Below are 20,842 nucleotides of genomic sequence, written 5' to 3' on the forward strand. Positions count from 1 at the left end.
CAACTCTAAATGAGAAAATATTAACAAATAAAATACCACATCTAGGGGTATCTCTGAGGCCAACCAAGTGGAAGTATGAGGATTGTGATATCATCTTAAAAAAACTAAAGCTGAAATTACATTCTTGGGCAAGCCGTCACCTATCCTTTGCAGGTAGAGTTCTTGTAATAAACATTGTCTTAATTGGAATCAGAAGTTATTGGATGAGCATATTTCAATTACCTCAAAAAATAGCTAAAGAGATTGACCGATTGTGTAGAAACTTTCTTTGCGGGGAAAAGGATGATCGGAGCAAGCTTCATATGGCCTCTTGGAACTTAGTATGTCTACCGAGAGAACTTGGAGGTTTAGGATTTCGAGAAGGTCCTGAATGGAACAAAGCGGCTTTGGCAAAGTATCTATGGGCTATTACTACAAAGAAAGATGTACTTTGGGTAAAATGGGTGAACAATTTGTACATAAAAGATCAAGAGATGTGGTCTCTTGAGCTGAAAGGGAATGTGAGTTGGTATTGGAGGAAAATTCTGAGATTAAGAGATTCATTCACTCGTGAAGCTATCATGAAAGCTGGAACTAATGGCAACTTTTCGTTAGGCAAGCTTATGACTATCTCATTTCGAAGGAGACAAGTTTTGTTAGTAAGAAAGCAGTTTGGTGCAAGCTCTCGAGACCAAAACATCGTTTTATAATGTGGCAAATGGTACACTGTAACCTTCTCACCAGGGACAATCTTGTTAAGAAACATGTTCTCATTGATAGTGCCTACTGTCCGGTTTATGAATGGGATCTAGAGTCTCATGAACACTTATTCTTTGAATGTCCTTTTTCTTGGAGAGTGATGCAAAATATCAAGAATTGGTTGGGGGAATGGCTTTGGCCAAATTCTTTTCAGTTGCTTCTTGAGTGGATCCAAGGAAAAAGACCGAGAAGTTTATTAATAGAAATCTACTATGCTACACTAGCTAGTGCCATATATGGAATATGGCTCAATCGGAACTTGTGTGTTTTTGAAGGAAAATGTAAAGTCCCATTGTATATAGATAGAAGCATTAAAGAGAATCTTAAAACTAGATTGTCTCTTATTCAAGATAGAAAGCTTTCTAGTTTTGAGAGAATTATCCTTAGAAATGCTAAAAGTTTGTAAGTTTTGATGTAAATTTGTGGGTGTAGTCCCTATTTAGTTGTAAATGGCTTGTTTGATTATAGAAAGATTATTATTCTCGATAAAAAAAAAAATACCACATTTTTAAAAGTAATTATATTCAACTTGTATCATTATGGTCAACCATTGTTATCATTTACATTATGAATTAAAAAAAAAATGTTTTAACTTCTAATGAACTCATCAACCTCTCTTCTCATAGCACTTATTTTCTCATCACATTTTCTAACAAGTTCAAAAGACTCAATAAACACTTCTTTCTTAGAATAATTACAAACATTTTCTAATACTAATAAATTACTATTATTTGAATTTAAATTGGAGATGTTATTCAAAACATGTGTGCACAACAAAATCATCTTGTATAGCTGAAGCACTAAATATCCAAATTCAACTTCATCCATGTATAAGCCTTTATGATCAACTTTCATTTTTTCTTCTAGTAAAAATAGTATCCTATACACCACTAAAGCCACCTTCCCTTGTTCTTGTTGTTTAAGCTCTTTAAGCTTTCTAATTAAACCAATTAATGGGCACTTATTGTTAACAAAAGTCAAATCATTAACAAGAAGAAAGATCTCTCTCTCAACATAGTACAACCACCACAATAACTCGTGATTAGCTTCCTCTATCTCCACATCGAGCTCACTCGAGTTTCTAATCCCGTTCATCAGCTTCAAGAACTCGCCAAGATTGCTCTTCTTTCTCCTTAGAATGTCATCAATCTCGGGTGATAATAACTCGCAATAAGTTGACAAACACAAAGTACTTAATTCTACCTCCTTCAACTTCCTTATAATCTTCTCTTCATTTTTTGCCTTTTCAAGATTCGCAAATCCATACATCTTCATAACATCAATCATAGTCCACTTGTTCTTTTCAACTCCTTCATGATCATCATCATAACTATTAATACCGACTTTCAAAGCCCTTGCCAATTTCTTTATCTTCCTATCACGAATTTTGGCATTTTTAATCCAAGAACTCCTGATTTCTTGCATCACAAGTAAGAACTCATCATTGGTTTTCGCCTTCCTTAGAGGGAGGAGATTGTGAAGTTGGTGTAGGAATATTTGCGAGTTTGTGTAGTAATAATCTTCATGAGAATCTTGTCGATCAAGTAACCTAGAGAAGATCATTATAGTCCTAATGAAACCTCTCTTGAGTAATGAATGGTTGTAATTGAGATTATAGAATTCTTGATTTCTAATCTTAGTCTTCTTATAAGACTTTTTATAATTAATAACATCATTATGATCATCTTTTCTTTGCTTATTCTTCTTTTGATTTGTGATCATCTCAAGCTTCAATTTTTCTATCTTCTTATCGGCCATTTTCACACCATGTAAGAAATTAGAAACCATGCATACAAAATCAAGATAAGAACTGAGATTTCTATCTATTTTAGCCATGGATGAATGAGAGAGAGAGAGAGAGAGAGAGAGAGAGAGAGAGAGAGAGAGAGAGAGAGAGAGAGAGAGAGATTTTGAATAAAATGGCAAAATCACATGTATATTTATATACATTTAGTTTTGTATTAAAAGTTTTATTTTTTTTAGCAAAATTACTATATTTTTTAAAAAAAAATTATCTCTCTGGATTACTGTTATTATAACCAGCTATTAACAAGAGCAAAAAAAATTAATTAAATAGTATTAATGGGATAAAATAAAAAAATATGAAAGGATAACAACAACAAAAAATATAAATTTTATAGGGGATAAAAATAAAATTATGTAGACTAATAATAAAAAATATGTAAAATTTATTGAGACAAAAGTAAAAAAATATATATAAGAATATAAATGAAAAATATTAATTTAGGGGGGCATTTTTGCTCATTTACTTATTTATTTATCATTTTATGCTTTATTTCTTGGTAATAAATAGACATATTAATTAAACTGAAAAACAGATAACTATAATATTATGTAAATGCCAAAACAGAGGAATAAGAATGAATGTTTTATTTTCTTATTTCACACTCTGCAATGATTCAAAATAGCACAGAAAATATTGATGTTGATTCCTTAAAATCTTGATTAGAACAAAGACTAATGATTCAATCATTTTTTAGATTTCTTTCGAAAAGTCTCATAATTTTCTGGGACAACAAAGGACTCAAACCTCCACGTTTTTTAGCATTTTCAATATTCAATATTATGCCTTGAAGATGACTCGAACCTCCACACTCTTTAGCACGAGATTTTGAGTTTCGCGTGTATACAATTTCACATCTTGAAAGTGAATCGTATTTCATGAATATTTAAACCAGAAATGAATAATCTAATCATTAAGAGAGGTTTGAATCAATTTTGAAGATTAGATTACCTTGATTGCTTGCAAGTTCTTATATTGTTGCAAGTTCTGGTGAATTGACATTGTTTGCTCCTCAGATTGAGCGTGCAAGGTCTTCGACAACGCGAGGAAATCAGTTTCTGCCATGACAAATCAATGAGAAGAAAAGTACCAATTGATACTCCTGAGCTGCAAATAAGAAAAGGATTACAAATCTTACTCACCTAGCCTTAGCCTTCTCGGGTGTCGATGTAATTTCCATAATCACCACAATCAAACCAAAGCCTTCCTTTCCTGCTAAGAACTCAGCAGCTATTACCACTTGATTACACCAAGTTAATTGCCCCACATCACCTAATTAGGTACAACACAAATCAAATCAAAACTTCCTTCAAGTTAGTTTGAGCACATAAATCTTCATTGTATGAGTATCCTATCCTCAGTCAAAAACCACCATTGTTCTGCACTACTTAATCATCATCATCACATCCCTTCACTCTTGGTATAATAATCAAGTTTTATAATAAAGTTCTTCTCAATCATGACTATTAAAAATATGTCTTTCAAATATTTCTCTTACTACATACCTTACTTACCAGTAATCGCCACAAGAACAGATACCATTGCTAAAGTGATGAAATCGGCTTGAATCTCTTAAAACGATTTTGCGCCCAACAATCTTTGCTATAAGCTTGATGGCAGAGTGACAATCCCCGCATACACGAAGGTTCTTCATCACGGTTATTGTGTCTCCCTCGGGGGTACTAACCAAGCAAAATGCAATAGCAAGCCTCTCACTATGGTAAGACAACATCTCTTCTTTTTGTTCAGCCTCCACATCATGTAGAGCAAACTTCTGATCAGGAACATAACCACATTCCTTCAACTTAATTCCCAACCAATCTAGTTTTTTATATATTTTTTCGGTGAGATAGTGGGATTTATCTCCAGAAAGAAATTCATGTCTGAATCCCTTTAGAGTGACCCAACTAGAGCCCGGTTGTTTTACAACGCCATTGTATTTCATCATCATTCGAACTCTCGAGACATCGCTCCATCTATTTGCAGAAGCATAGATATTTGACAACAGTACATAAGCAGCACTACAATGTGGTTCCAACTCAAAAATGTTCCGAGCAGCTCTTTCAGCCACATCCAAATTAGAATGGTTCCTACAAGCGCCAAGTAAAGCTAGCCATACAGTCGAATTTGCTTCAAAAGGCATGTTTCTTACTAACTCTTCTGCCTCTTCCAACTTCCCGCATCGCCCTAAGACATCAATCATACAAGCATAGTGTTCGCGTTTCACCTCAAAAGCTTTCGCTTCACTAAAAAATTTAAAAAAGCCTTTTCCTTTCTGTAACATCCCGCAATGGCTACACGCAGAAAGCAAGCCAGTGAATGTGATTTCGTCTGGCTCAACCCCTATACGCATCATTCGGCTGAACAGAGTCAAGGCCAATATCCCGCAACCATGTTGTGCGCATCCCATGATAACTGAATTCCACGAGACAATGTTCTTCTCACCAATCCTCATAAACACAGATATCCCATCACTTATATTACCACATTTACTATATAAGACAATAAGAGAATTACCCACAAACACATCAGTTTCGAAACCTAGTTTTACTGCTGTTGAATGGATTTCCTTGCCTTTATCAGGAGACTCCAATCCACAAGATGCATTCAAAGCACTGGTGAAAGAAGACTGATTTGGAAGGACACCCAATTTCATCATATCTCGAAAAACCTCTAAAGCATTTTCAGGTTTTCCATTCAAGGTAAATCCAGTTACAAGGGCTGTCCAAACTGCCACATTTTTGTGCAGTTTCTCCTTGAAAACCTTGCAAGTACTCTCTACTTGCTTACAATTAGCATAAAAGGTTATTAGAGAAGCGGATAAAAACTCGTCAAAGCAGTAGCCTAACTTAACAATTTGGCCATGAATTTTAACACCCGAATTTAAAGCCAGTACTTTGGCTGAGGCAGTCAAAGCACATAACAATGTGGTTGAAGTTGGTTTGAAACCAGAACACATCATCTTTTCGAATAGAGCCAAAGCTTCGTTACTCTTCCCGTTCTGATCAAGCCCGCCGATCATTGAAGTCCACGAAATTACATTACAACAAGGCATTACCTCAAACAAGCTAACAGCATCTTCCACTCTACCATTACTAAAATAACCATGAATCATCGAATTCCAAGCAGCCACATCCCTCGTGGGCATCTTCCGAAACAAGATCTCAGCCATCTCAACTTCCCCAAACAGCATCAACCCATGAATCATTGTAGTCCAAGAAACAACATTCTTTCCAGACATGTTCTCAAAAATCTCTAAAGCCTTAGATAAGTCCCCACAATCCAAACACCCTTTAATCATTGAATTCCAAGAAACTACATCTCTAACAGGCATTTCATCGAACAGTTTCAACGCATCACCCAACCGACAATTTCTAGCATAACCCGATATCATCATCGAATACAAATACACATTCGGATAAGGAATTCGATCAAAAACCTCCCTAGCTTCATCTACTCTTTTATTCCTAAGATAATCAGAAAACAACATCTTGTAATTGGAATCACTCAATGTAGCATAACTCATCAAACCCATAAACCCTCCTAAGCATTTAAAACAAGGTTTGGAGATCAAGACTGAGAAATGTGAGATTCCCATGAATTGAAAATGGGCAGGAAATCTCAGCAACATCTCTAAAGATTAGCAAAGTTATGTAAATATGGTTTTATGAGATAAGTTGGACCTTTTTGGGATCTGAAAGCTTCCATGTTCATAGCAGAGCTCAACAAACCACAAATAGTACAAATCTGTTATAACAAGAAGACAATTACACATTACACAAAAGGAATTGAGTTTAAATTTTTCAAAAAGACAAACAAACACTAACCAGAGACCAATTCCCAACAAAAACAACCCATTTTCTTTAATAAACTCAACTCATTCTTTCAACACTCAAAGTCATTGGTTGCCTATTCAAAATTATCAAAAATGTCTTCTTTTTAAGTAGTAAACTAAACCATTCCAACTTCCCTTGAAACACAGTAACAATTAAAGTTAAGCAAACAAGAAATCCCCAAATTGAGAAGAGAAAGTTTGAAACTTTTACCAGAAACGAAGAGCTCAAAGTCGAAAGCTTTGATAATTGTTGTTGTTCGAAGAAGTTACATTCTTTGTCTTTGTATGTAGTTAAGGAATGAGCAAGGAAGAGGTAGCCATAGCTAATTATTTTTATATTTTTCAATAATTATTTTTATATGAAAATAATTAAGGAAATAAGAGGGAGAAGTTTTTAAAAAAATTTACCGAGTAAAAATTTTAAAAATAAAAATTACAAAAATATGTCAATACGGAAAAATTTTTACTCTCACTTTGGGTGAACTCCTATTTTTCACTACTTTGCTCGGATCTTGACTCTTGGTCGAGTTGATCTTCCTTCTTTGCTTTTGTCAAGGTGAGATTGTAATAGTGTAGCCCTTTGATCTCCCCGGCATCCGACTCTAAATCTTGTCGGAAACCTTAGGCAAAGGTAGTATATTGAGGTGATTTTCTTTAAGTCATATAGAGTTGGTCGGCCTATCATGACATTGAAGGCAGAGAGTACGTCAATTACTAAAAATTAGGCCATTACCGTATTGGTAGTCGGACTTTTTCCTACTGTGAAAGGAAGTCAAATGTGTCCGAGTGAAGCAATACTCTGTTTGGAGAAGTCGAACACTAGTTGCGTGCAAGGTACTAAATCTTTGAGTTGAAGTCACATCGTTTCATAAATTGTTTTGAAAAGGATATTTGATGAAGCTCCATTATCGATCATGGACCGAGTCACTGTTATGTTTCCAATTTGTACTTGGACAATTAGGGGGTCATTGTGCGGGTAGATAACGTGGGCAGTGCCCTCTCCATTGAGCAATATGATTGGATCGTCCCTATGCGGATTGATTGGATTTCGCTCTTCTATGGTCAAAACTTCATCTTCCTTTTGTTCATGTCGGAGAGTCCGAGCATACCTTTCCATGGCTTTGTTCAAATCTTTAGCTATATGCAGGTCCCTAATAATCACTTGTAAATGTTGTCTACTGGTGGAGGCATCAAGTGGTTCTAATTATTGTCTTGCGGGGTGACAACTTGGTTCTAGTCGACTTGAATATACCGATGCAAATGTAAATTGTTTCTCTTGATGAGGAACTCGATTTCCTCCTTCAGATTGTTACACTCATTTGTGTCATGGCCGAAATCCTTGTGAAATCGAAAATTTTTGGAGGTATCCCTCTTGCTCATATTCTTCTTAATCGGAGGGAGTCTTTTGTAAGAAACGACCAACTGGGTTGCCATAAAAATGGTTTCCAAAGTTTCGGTGAGAATGGTGAAGCATGTGAACTTCGAAGCCTTCTCGTGGGGATGTTGTTGCTAATCAAGGTCGTTGTTGAGCTTCTCTTTCTTTTCATGTCTTTGGTCATTCTTATTGTTATTCATTTTTCTTTCATTGTTGTTGTCTTTAGGTTAGGATTAAATTTTGTACAATTTATTTTTATTTCTATTCTATTACAATAAATATGTATTTTGTAGTAACAAGTGTTCAATTTATTACTGTAAATCGTTATAATTGCATTTAATTAAAAATTTAAAGAAATAAATTGTTAAATGTAAAGATATACATAGATCAAATCAAAAGCTTGTAGCAATCTTATGATGATGTCTCATTTTCATTATTAATATCTTGGTTGAGTGAGGTCCTATCCATATTGAAAGAGACATTACTTTTTGAGTAATCAATAATTTCATTTTCCCTAGAAAAAGAGTACATCAAATAAATAATATCACTAACTAAATCATAAAAACAATTATGGTACTTTTGTGAATAATTGACACTTTGAAATGCATCACTCTCAATCAAATTTTGCATTAATTTTAGTAAAATTCATGTTATTCGTTGTTAATTTTAAAGTAAATAGCAGTATAAGTATCAAAAGGTTTAAATTTATAAATGATATAAATTCAATATTTATTTCTAGCGGTATAAATACTTAATATTTGTAAAATTGTAATTTTTTTTTTCTAATTTTATTAGTACAGACTTTATTATTGGTTAAACATGGCACATATAAGACTCGAATTCTAGATCATTGGGTGTAGACATAAATATGTAGTATCAATTACTTCCAAATGTTCATTTAATAAATTCAAAAAGGATATTGTATTAACAAAACTAGAAGAAAATTACAGCTTTATAAACATTAGATACTTATGCCACTAAAATAAACATTGGATTTTTGACGTTTACAAACTTAAAATTTTAGGTACTTATGTTGCTATTTACCCTAAATTTTATATTGATATTCCCAACAATAAAAAAAATATGGGTAATCTAATGATGTCAATAATTTGAAGGGATTATTTCACAAATACCCAAAAATAACAAAAAAATTACAAAAATACGGTTGTACGAAATTTTAAACAATTTTAATGATTTTATTTACAAAAAATACGGTTTTTTTATATTGTATTTTTGTTTATTTATTATTAATTTTTTGTTATGTATATGTTATTTTTCGTTGTTGTTTGGGTGTTATTTTCCTGTTACTTTTATATTGTTTCTTGTTGTTTATATATACATAAAAAATCGTAAAAATATAAAAAAAAAAAATGTAAAAATGTAAAAGAAAATTAAAAAAATATATATATTTTATGTAATTACCCCTAATTTGAATCTTTATGTTGACAAATTAGTCACTACAACAAATTTTGATAGCTTTTAGTCACTATAATATTTTTTAAGTAAACACAACAAATGAGTAATATCAATTAATTAGTCCTAACTTTGTTATATTATAATGTAATATATAGGGTAAAAACATATGGAAAATTTGAAAAAATAGGCATAAAATACCTTAATATTTTATCCCTAAACTAATACATATCAAAATTGAAAACTTATGACCACTTTATCTAAAACCCAAAAATACCTCTCTCATAACTCAACCCCAACTCTCTCTCTCTTCCTCTATCTCTCTCTCACAACCGAACCACACACGATCCAAAACCCCCTCACCACCGCCCACAACGCCGACCCCTCACCACCGCCTACAACACCGGCCCCCTCCCAAATCAAAACCGAGCACTTCTCACTGTCTACCGCCTACACCGCCGGCCCCATCAAAACCGAAATGTCCAAGGTAAGATTCGGCTCCCTTTTTTTTGTCATTGTTTTTTTTTTGTGTGATATATGATTTGGATTATTGATAGGTATTGATTTTAAGGTTATAATATATAATGTATGTGTTTATGTGTGCACCGTGAGTTTTGTTAGATTTAGGGTTCGATTTAGGTTCAGATCTGCGATTACGGGAAATCGCAGTTTGGGGAAGACGATGGCCCGATGGGATCCGATGCATGTGCTGAAAAATTCTGTTTTTGGGTCCGACGAGTCTGATGGGGACCTCGATTGGGATCTGATGCATGTGCTAGAAATTTTTTTTTTTTTTTGGGTTTGATGGGGACCCCGATCAGGGTTCGATGCATGTGCTGGGTAAAAAATTTTTTAGGTCCGACGGGTCCGATGGGGATCCCGATTGGGGTCCGATGGGTATGAAGAAAGAGAGAAGAAGAGAGGGGATAGGGGATAATGTAAATGGAGGTATTTTAGGGATATTATAAATGTGTCATATTCTACAAATATTACATATTATGTATTTAGGAGAAAACTATTAGGTATTTGTATGCATAAAAAGTCAAAATTCCCAAACATATTTAGTTAGTCACCATAAACTATACCTTTTATCATGATTATTATTACTTAGTCACAAATTGTTTAGGTGTAAATATGATAATCTAATCACCATTTTTTTTCAAAAAAAAAAAAAAATCACACAAATTATGTTGTGCCTTTAGAAAATGTAGTAGTTATGCTATATAGATTTGTAGTGTTGATGCATTAGGTTAATTAATTTGTGATGCATTACTTAATCAAGTGAATTAGGTTATCTACAAAAGAGCTACTAGATTTATTTTCATTAATTATTAGAAAATAAATAAAATAAGTTGACTATAATATTATTGTTATGAGGAAGTCCACTCTAGTAGTGCAACTACCTTTCATTTCATTATCAACTTTAATGAAAATTGCATGTGAAGAAAGATTGAGAATTTGAGAGAGATAATAGTTCAAAAAAAAAGTTTGATAGGAATATAGAATTAATAATAATAGTTAAAAAAAAAAGTTTGGTAGGAATATAGATTTAATACTTTTAACAAAATTAAAGTATTGTAATTTGAGGACGAGTTACAATTTAAATCATTAATGGCTGTAATTCTATTAAAAAAATTATATTTAAAAAATTAAATATTTTTCTTTTAATTAAATAATTATATAACAAAATTGTGACAGTTAGTAGTTTTGTGATCTGTAAAGAAAAATATTGGGGTAAGTTGTGCAATCTCACATTACATGAGAATGTCAAGTGTGATGATTCTTAAACTGTGTAGGTTATGAGACTATGTAGTTGAAGATAACTTAAGTGGATTGATTGGTATTACATATATCAATAAAATGCATCTTGTTTTCTGATAGTCCATAATTTAAGAACTCTAAAGTTAAACGTGCTTGACTTAGAGTAATTTCAGAATAAGCGTGCGAGTGAGGACAAAATACGCTGGAAATGCTCTTGTTACAAAAATAATAAAAAAAAGCCCCACAAAATAATTATAATTTTTATTTAAAGTAAATATAAATATTTTTATAACAATTAAGCTCCATTAAACAAATTTCACTAGCGCTAATCAACTATTATATTGTTAAATCTTAATTTAATTATGTATAAAATATTTATTGAAGAAAAATATATATAAGCAGTTAAAATTAAATTATTATAAAGAAAAAAAATATTAATAATTTCCATGAAGTATGTATCTTGAGCTACGTGTTACGACGTGAGTAATTAAAACTTGCAAAAAAAGCTTTTAATCAGTAATAGATTTTTGCAGGTCTCAATTACTCACCTAGTGATACGTGACTCGAAATACATATTTCTATATGAAAAATATTTTTGAAATAATAAAAAGATATATGGTTAATTATTATAAATAAAGTGAGGCGTGATGCAAGGGCGGAGGTATTCTTTGGGTTCGGGTGGTTATGGCCCCCCTCAATTTTACAACAAATATTTTATGTATCTTGATGATATTATTAATTTATTAAAAAAAAACTTTAAAGATACTTTTATTGTGATTCTTTTTTTTTTCAGATATTGTAATTTAGTAAATAGAAAACAGGTCACTATATAGTACTTTTGTATTCCATATCCAATAGAATTTTTTTCTTTTATGGAAATTATTATTTTGTAATTTCTACCATATATGGCTACACAAAATGATCTTTTTGATCTCTCCTTACAAAAATTAAAAAAAAAAATCCTTTTATCTAGAAAAAGAAAAAGAAAATATAATATACCTCTAACACTTGCATGAATATTTTTGGAAGGAAAAAGAGTTTTGACTAATTAATTACTAATGTACAATATATTGAAAATTATTTATAAAATTTATTATAACTATTAAAAACTTTTTGTGTTAAATATTTTTTTTTTTGAGAGATTCTATTAAATATTAAGTATTATATAATATAATTACTAATTATTTTACTAAACAATACAATAAAAATTCATATCTAATTATCATTTTTACATATAAATACACTATTTATTTAAAATATAATATAATTATTAAACCGTTTAATTATGAAATTAATATCATAGTAATTATACAATTATATCCAAACTTGTCCTTATTAATAATTTTTGTGATGTGCAATTCTATAAAAATATTTTCTTCAAAATACAAAATTTTAATAATTGGCCTCTCTAAGTATTTCGTTCTGGCTCGGCCCCGGTGTGATGTGAACCCTAGTCTTTTAATGTCTACCAAATATTGTTGTGAGGTGGCATTAGACAATTGAATAACAAGGAATCTATACAAATAATTTAATGGGACAGATTGGTAGTTTTATCATAATTAAACCTATTGCATCACCATGCTTGCATCATCATGCAACCTAAGTAATATAACACCAATAAATAGGTTTACTCTACTTTTTGCCTCATTTTCTATATATTATTGGTTAAATTAAAATGTAAAACTCGATATTGAATTGTACTAATAGCTCGTAATATACCTAAGATTTAAAGTAATAAATGATATAATTTTTTTTTCTTTTCTATAAGATATGGGACAAAAATAAACTTAAAAATAAAAATAAAAATGCTCTTGGTGAGATTTTAACCCCTATCTTATATGTTATCTACCTTAATCATAATACAAAAATTAATGTTATGTTTATCAATATCATCTTTTATTACAAATATATATTGTAACTAATTATTAAAATGTATATACATTTTCTTGTTCGATTTTTTTAAGAGATGGCTATCCCGTCTTGTTTCTATATGGGTCTGCCTTTACTAATATTAGTATACGACTTATTATAGTGTTTGACACCTTAAAGTACCTCTTATCATTTCTCATATTAATCTATAAAGATAAATATAACTTCGAAATTAATCCACATGTATAGTTATAGTAGGATCTACTTAATTAGATGAAGTTATTTATAGTTAAAATTAAATTTATTAGCCTTAAATATACAAAAATATTAAAACTAAACTACTAATAATACAGAGTACAATATTTTTAAATTTTTTTATTAGACCCTATATGTCTAAAAACTCAAATCTTATCACATCACATTAACGATACATCAATATATAAAAGAAGGGTACATGCAAAAATTGGAGAAAAATTCTACAAAAGTAAAATAAAATAAAATAAAAATAATAAATTAGGAAAAAGCTTTAGCTACTTATCCTATTTTTTTAGTAAAATATTAATAATAATTAGCTTTAAGAAAGTTATGTCATAATTTTGTGGATCATAACTAAACTTAAAATAATAATACCAATAATTAAGTTTGTCATTATAAACAGAGTGTTGGTATTAAATATTAGTGGTGTCTAACACTATTTATAGGTGGCATCTTACGATTGGTTATTAATATTTTTTAAAAATTATTAAATTAAAGTATATAGAACTAAATACTTAATTACATCAATATCAATATGACACCTAAAAATCATAGGATCATAGGTGCTAGGCAGTAGGGGGATAAGTTGATAAACATGTTTTTATTAAACTTTAACCAAAAATAATTGCAAAATACATTTAATTAAAATATACCCTCTTTTAAAATTGAACTACCTAATATACCCTTAGTTATGTTAACAGATTTTATTTTGTTAAAAATTTATGTTACCAGATTGATTGAGTCTTGCACAAACTAGTCACTGCTGTAGTTGCGCAAGGGAGTCGGAAATGGTGAGGTGCGACAACAGAAATGGTCCGACGAATGTGTGGTTGCGAAGCTTTTAACCTCAGGACATACAACTCTGATTGTTGTTGATGACTGTGAATCTTCGAGAGAGAATTAGAGCGTATAGCTCCGACAAAGGAGATGGCTAGGAAGTTATAGGGAGATTTGTTTCTTGCTGAAAGTTTCAGGCAAAGAAATGTTAATTCATATGTTGAATTAGAGAAGAGATTCGTGTGAAAAGGGACAGGGTTATAATTGGAAGGATGAAGGAAAAAGAGGGTATTAATTAAAGAATTTTGAACAAGAGGTAAATATGAGAGACACTGACTTAAAAGGGGTATACAATCTAATTTCCTAGGCATAGACAGGCTAGGCCCCGTGCCTAGGGCCCACACTTTTCAGGGGCCCAAGATAAAAAACGAAAAGCCTCATTAGTCTTTTATTCAAGTAAAATTATAAGTATTGTAAACAACAAATATTCATAACTTGGTTGGTTGAAGTGTATGACACATTACATAATAGTGTAGGATCCCAAAATTTAAAGAGGAAATTACAAAATTTATGGTTTTTAATAATTTGTGTACAAAAATGTAGCTTCTTTATTCTTTTCAAAAATGTTATTTTATCGTAAAATTGAAGAAAAAGTTAAGAAATATAGAAAAATCGAGTAAGAGTAACTAGGTATGCTTATGGTAACCAGATGAGTAACCAATTACCATAAGAGGGTAACTAGGTACCTTATGCTGTATTTTTTTTTTCTTCGTATTTTTAACTTTTTTCTAAAATTTTCCCTTAAAATAACTTTCGTAAGAAAAAATCATATTTTTACAAACTTATGCATTAAAAACCATAAAAATAAAAATGTCCTAAATTTAAATGAGGAAATTATATTGTATAACTACTTTATTTTACATGTTTTAAATTTTACTTTTATTGTCATATTCTTTAAAATATACCTACTTTTATAGATGAAGTCTCTATTGTACCTCTTAGGTTAATGTAAATTATGTGTTAGACTTAAACAGAAGATGATGATATATTAGACAACCCACTCACAAAAATTGGTATACTTTGATGAAATATAATATGAAAATATTTTTAATTAATGAATATAAAAAGATTAAAGAAGTATTCCTCAACTTATCCGAGTTTTAATAGTGTTAGGCCCATATATTCTCAAAGCGGGCCTACAATCATTTCTCTTATAAATAAGGCATCAGATTCATATATCCATCCAATTTGGGATTTTGCTGGGAAAGAACAACATTATGGGATCTCCTGTAAGAATAGCTGGTAAGATATATATAAATGGAAGAGGTTTCAATGGTTACATTTTTATTGTAACCATCATGGTTACATTTTTTTAAGCCATTGGATTACTATTAAATGGTTGTGATTAATTTGAAAATTAAATAAAAATAAATAATAAATAACTTGTAACCTGAAAGTAACCTAATCATTTATTTCCTTATAAAACTTTAATTAAGATTAATTATATTTTAAAATTAAATTAATTATAATTATTAATTATTTTTTTGTAATTTATTACTATATAAGGATCTTTTAGCAATTTATTTTTTTTATACTTAAATTATTTAAAATTTTATAGCAAAACTTTTTATAATTTAAAATTATATACATATAAATTCATAATTAAAATTTTATTATACTTGTAATCTTAATTTTAAATTATTACACTTAATTATTTAATTTTTTTATTTAAATATTTAAAAAGTAAAAAATGAAATAAGTTGAAGGATTTTTTTAGAAAAAAAATGGCTGCACTTGTTATCGATTGATTAGCTTGAAGCCTCATACTTAGTTCATATAATTGTAACAAAATAATTAAATATCATTTAAAAATAATTAATTATTTGAAAATTTATTATAAGAAGAGAATTTTAATTTGTGTCAAAAGAAGTTTAATTTTTGTAAAAAAAAATAAATTTTATTGTAAATATTATAATTAAATGGCTTAATTATTAAAATAATTCAAGTAAGGATTTAAATATAAATATTAATTGCTAAAAGAGGTCTTGTTAAATATTTAATTAATTATTTTAAAAAAAATAGTTAATTATAATTAAATAATTCTAAAAAAGGAATGTCTATTTAATTAATTATTTTAATAAAATAGTTAATTATAATTAATTAAATCTAAAAAAGGAAAGTTTACCTATTAGTAACCTGCTATTACAGGTTAAAGAAAAATGTAACCATATGGTTACTATAAAAATGTAACCATTGAATAGTCACCCATATATAAATATATATATATATATTTATATAGTTATATATAATTAATTAATTATTTTGAATTATAATAATTAATTAATATTAATGATGGTGGTGGTGGTGGTGTACACAGTGTTAGGGTGGTCTGACACAGTAGCAGATTATGGATTGTTTATGGTGATGACATACTTGACAGAAGCTTGGAAATTCAATTTCAGACATAGTGCAGCCATTGTTAACTTGTTTTGGGGTTTCATAGCCATTCTTCCACTTGCTCTAAGATTTCTCAAAACTAGAAAAAATATTTCTCACTCTTCCATGCTTTTCATTTCTAGTTCACTCTATATTCTTGTAAGTCATTAATTATTATTATTAAGAGAATTACTTTTTTTTTTTTTTTGAGAAAATTAAGAGAATTATTTTATATATTATTTTTTAATTTTTTTTTAAATCGACGGTTTGAGTTGTTCTGGTAGTTTCTATGTGAATTTTAGTTACGATTTAAGTTCATGTGTTAGTTGCTATGTGAGTTTTTTATATAGATTTTCCTACAAAAAAAATTACTTTAAAATGTAAAAATAAAAAAATCCATTATTATTATTATTCTAGTTTTCATAATTTTTAAAAGTCTAATTTTGATAACTTTCAACCCAATTTTGATTAATTTTTTTTAACTTTGACTCTAAAATTTGCTTAACAAATACAGAGTTTAACTTATTATTTAACAAATAAGAGAACTTTGATTTGTAACTTTTGTAAGACACGAGAACCAAAATAATCACATATTTTTATTATATTTATACGCAAATAATTATTTCTTAAATATTTAGTAGGGCCTTAACTCCAAATAGTCCTCTCTTCATAATTAATAATTCACTACTTTCATATTCGATTTGGTTTATAATTTTCGATCATTTACATATATAAATTAATTTTCTACGTGATAATGGAATAGTAATATTATATTTCGAAATTTATGATAGGGATTAGGGCTATTGACATTCTCAAGCCCTAAATCAGAATCCGGAAAAATGGACAGTTGGAATGCAACGTATGCAAAATATGGAGTGAAGCAAGAGACATTGTTATATGCCTCATTACCACTAATAGTATTGGCTAAATCAGGCTATGCAGTCTCATTAGAAGAACTCATCAATGAAGAAAAACAAATTGGTGGCATATCTGATAAAATCATCCATTTTTCATTGAGCAATGGAGCTTATTTTCTCATAAATGTGTTTGGATATGTAATGTCTTATGCAATAAAAGAATGGTTAACAAGGTTTGGAATCCCAACAATTTGTATGGTTGTGGCAACCCTAATTTTCTTGACTGGCTTTTCTTCATATGGTAAAGAAACTACACAAGAGCCAAGTCTCTATGCTAAACTCTATGATCAATTCCATGAGCTCATCACTCAAATTATCAAGAACATAACTTCCTTGCTTGGACTCTTCATAAAGATTGCTTTGTGCCCTTTAAGGTATGTACACATTAATTAAGCATATTCATATATATAGTGATAAAATTTATTATATTAAGTATTTTTGCTACCTAAATAAGTTGTAAATACAGTATATAATGTTGTAGTCATAATAGATCTGATCTCTCAAGTATTCTAAATAATTTAGAATATGTCGAGATCAAGATTCAAATAGTTTTTTACGATTAGTATAAATATTGAAACAATCACAAGTGCAAAGAAGCTATTTGAATCATGATTTCGTCATTCTAAATTATTTGAAAATTTGTGAGAGATCTATTGGCAAATCACCTAACTTTTTTTGATAAATTGGTCCCTCAATTTTGATTTTTTTTGGTAGCGACGATCATCTACTGTTACCGATACATGGTGCCAAAAAATTGAAATTGTGGACCAATTTGCAAACAAATAAATATATTGGCAACCCATTTGCCAAATTTAACAAAAATAAGCCTATTTTTTATTCACATATTTAAAGTAGAACGAATGGTAAGCTCAACTTTGTCACTCTAAGGTAATTATTAAGTGAGACAATCTTTGCTAACTAATGCATGAGAAATTTGGTTCTTTTAGTCAAACTTGTGAATGAATTTTACAAATCTTTTTTATTATTATTTTTTTTTTTTTTGGAAAATGCAGATTATGTTGTTGTTGTTTCTTTAACAAGGGTAAAGAGAAAGATCAAGATGAAGAACCATCACTAGAGGAAAAACCCGAAATAATAACAAGAGTCGAAGAAACCAAATTCCTCATATCATTATTTCCAATATGCTTGTTAGGTTTGGTATCTTCTTTGGGAAACACATATTTTCTCGAGCAAGCATACTCTATGGATCGAAAAATCATTGGAAATCTAAAAGTTCCTCTAGTCATACTCCTAAGCGTTTACAAAATCGCCAACTATTTATTCCCAAAATTATATTTTGATATTGTAGATTCTTGGATTCCTTCTGGTTGCACAACTTTAAAAAAGGCACTCCACCGTATTGGAATTATGTTATCATTGTTATGCGCCTTGTTATGTTGTATCATTGCTGCCGAAGTTGAGAGTAAGAGAATTGGTATCCTTAACAAACGCAAAGATCCTAGCAAAATAAACGAGCCAGTTGAGATGAATCTGCTTTATCTGGTTCCACAATTTTTTCTTCTTGGAGGGTTTTATGGGATGGCATATGAAAGCATTGAAAGGTTTTTTAAGGATCATGAAATCCCTCCTAGTTTGGAACCATACATGATTGATTCAGCTGTTGGTGTGTTTGGATTAGGGAACATTGGAAGTGTGTTATTTGTTTATTTGGTATCAAAGTTTACTTTCAAAGAAGGTAAAAGTTGGTTTAATGAAAGTATAAACACTAGTCGTTTGGATAAATATTATTGGCTTCTAAGTGCTTGGACATCAATCAACATAGTTTGGTACTTATTTGTGTCACTTCTATTTCGTCCTAAAGAGAAACCTACAACACCAACAAGGTCATTACCCGAAGAAGAAGAAGAAAATTTGTGTTCTTTTCATAAATTAGCGAAAAAATATTGTATTTTTCTTAAGTGTTTGCCTGAAAAATTTCCCGATTTTTGTTGCTGCTGCTGTTGTTGGTGCTGCTGCTCAAACTCTGGTGGCGACTCAAAGCAAGATGTATACAATGTGAATCGTATGGTAGCATAGTTTGCTCTTGTTACTAAAAAGAAGAAAAAAATTGAGTCCTTGTTTGTATGATTGTGTTTTATGAGTGTTACTCTTAGTAATATGATAATTTTGTGATAATTTAATTACTACTTTTTATTTTTATATTTTTTTTCTAATGAATTAATTAGCAAAATGTTTTGGACTACATTATTATGTGAAATCATTAGAATAAGTCTATGATTAAATAATTTACATTAATTATATATAAACATTTCTATCAAACTACATGTCGTTTTATGATAATTAACAAAAATGTGATGTATGAATTTGATGGTCTCTATAGATAGTGGCAAGTCTACAAATTTCCTAATTAATTTCTCATTACTTAAAGGGAAAAAAAACTTATCTTCCATAACCAAATATAGTTAGATAAGAATTTAATTAAGTTTATTGAAATATAATCATTATGAAAAGGGTTAATTAGCAAAATGTTTTGGACTACATTATTAAGTTTTGACCTTTTTCTGAAGTGCATACAATCTGCTCCAAAGTTTGAAGCATCCATCGGTTTTGTCAGAAACTAATGAAATTTGGAAGACTTTATGGTCACTAAAAGTGCCTCCCAAAGCTAAAGATCTTGTTTGGAGGGCGGCTTCTAACTATCTTGCCACCAAAGTCAATCTCTGTACAAAGAAGGTTGCACATCTTGGTTTCCTGCAATTTTGCCTGGGCTTGTTGGGAGTTTGCTGGTTTGGCTGCTGCAAGTAGAGAAGCCACTTCTCTCGGACATTGGCTGGCCGATATGTTTAGGCGTCTGCAAGCTGATCTCCATGGCAGAATCGTGATGTTGTGCTGGGCTCTCTGGTGTGCTAGAAATGATCTCATATGGCAGCAGCGATCCCGTAGCGTGAAGGACGTGGTTACATTTGCTAATTTGATTCTTGATCAATGGTTGAAAGCTCAAGGAAAGGGTAATATCCCCTCGTTGTCTCCTCTCAAAGATGGAGATGGTTCGGAGCTTTGGTTAAAGCCGAGTGCAGGTATCAAACTCAATGTCGATGCAGCCATTTTCGAACGCTTTTCCAAGCATGGTTTCAGGTGTGTTGTCCAAAATGCAGATGGTACTTTGATTGCTGCCTTTGCTGGTGTTAAACCTGGCAAAGTTTCTCCCGAATTGGCCGAAATAATGGGCATAAGGGAAGCTTTGAGTTGGCTGAAAAACAACACCTACACCCAGGCCATTGTTGAGACAGATAGCCTCGTTTGTGCAGAAGCCATTCGTAGTGCAGAGGTGTTTGTTTCTTCTTTCGGTTCAGTGGTGGAAGATTGCAAGAAGATCCTTGATAGTTTGTTTAATGTTTCGCTTTTGTTTGTTAAGCGTTCTGCGAATTGTGTTGCGCACTTTGTTGCCCGGCATTCTATTTCTTTAGCTGAACGTATATTTTCTATTAATAGTGTTCCCTTAGAATTAATGTCTATTCTTACGAGCGATTGCTCGAATTAATAAAGAACACTTCTTTCAAAAAAAAAAAAAAGGTTTTGACCTTTTTCTAGATGTGAAACCATTAAAATAAGCCTATAATTACATAATTTACATTAATTATATATAAACATTTCTATCAAACTACATGTGGTTTTATGATAATTAACAAAAATGTGATGAA

At 30.5% G+C, this 20,842-nt stretch overlaps 3 protein-coding genes across 7 annotated transcripts; 2 read left to right on the forward strand and 1 right to left on the reverse strand.

Annotated features, from left to right (window-relative positions):
* Window positions 1–203: 203 nt before the first annotated feature.
* LOC133039802 (uncharacterized) lies at window positions 204–1,144 on the forward strand. The gene is made up of 2 exons (XM_061118759.1): window positions 204–634; window positions 724–1,144. The coding sequence occupies exons 1-2, from the start codon at window positions 204–206 to the stop codon at window positions 1,142–1,144; spliced, it is 852 nt and encodes a 283-aa protein (XP_060974742.1).
* Window positions 1,145–1,503: 359 nt separating this feature from the next.
* On the reverse strand, window positions 1,504–8,117 carry LOC115697542 (pentatricopeptide repeat-containing protein At5g46460, mitochondrial). 4 transcript variants are annotated; one of them, XM_030624599.2, is made up of 5 exons: window positions 6,589–8,117; window positions 4,048–6,289; window positions 3,685–3,814; window positions 3,494–3,600; window positions 1,504–2,287 (listed from the first exon to the last, which is right to left on the reverse strand). In XM_030624599.2, the coding sequence occupies exon 2, from the start codon at window positions 6,171–6,173 to the stop codon at window positions 4,053–4,055; it is 2,121 nt and encodes a 706-aa protein (XP_030480459.2). In that variant the 5' UTR covers window positions 6,174–6,289; window positions 6,589–8,117; the 3' UTR covers window positions 1,504–2,287; window positions 3,494–3,600; window positions 3,685–3,814; window positions 4,048–4,052. The 4 variants fall into 4 exon arrangements, with proteins under 4 accessions (XP_030480459.2, XP_060975046.1, XP_030480460.2 ...); XM_061119063.1 differs by lacking the exon at window positions 1,504–2,287 and adding an exon at window positions 3,112–3,399; XM_030624600.2 differs by lacking the exon at window positions 1,504–2,287 and having other exon boundaries at window positions 3,112–3,600; window positions 4,057–6,289.
* A 6,887-nt stretch (window positions 8,118–15,004) lies between these two features.
* On the forward strand, window positions 15,005–19,332 carry LOC115697546 (protein NRT1/ PTR FAMILY 5.5-like). Of its 2 annotated transcripts, none has more exons than XM_030624607.2 (4): window positions 15,005–15,129; window positions 16,205–16,422; window positions 17,055–17,554; window positions 18,194–19,332. In XM_030624607.2, exons 1-4 carry the CDS (start codon window positions 15,105–15,107, stop codon window positions 19,215–19,217), a joined length of 1,767 nt encoding a protein of 588 aa, XP_030480467.2. In that variant the 5' UTR covers window positions 15,005–15,104; the 3' UTR covers window positions 19,218–19,332. The 2 variants fall into 2 exon arrangements, with proteins under 2 accessions (XP_030480467.2, XP_060975047.1); XM_061119064.1 differs by having other exon boundaries at window positions 18,222–18,354.
* Window positions 19,333–20,842: the final 1,510 nt, after the last annotated feature.

The sequence above is a fragment of the Cannabis sativa genome, chromosome 7 (genome assembly GCF_029168945.1).
Source record: "Cannabis sativa cultivar Pink pepper isolate KNU-18-1 chromosome 7, ASM2916894v1, whole genome shotgun sequence".
Taxonomy (NCBI): domain Eukaryota; kingdom Viridiplantae; phylum Streptophyta; class Magnoliopsida; order Rosales; family Cannabaceae; genus Cannabis; species Cannabis sativa.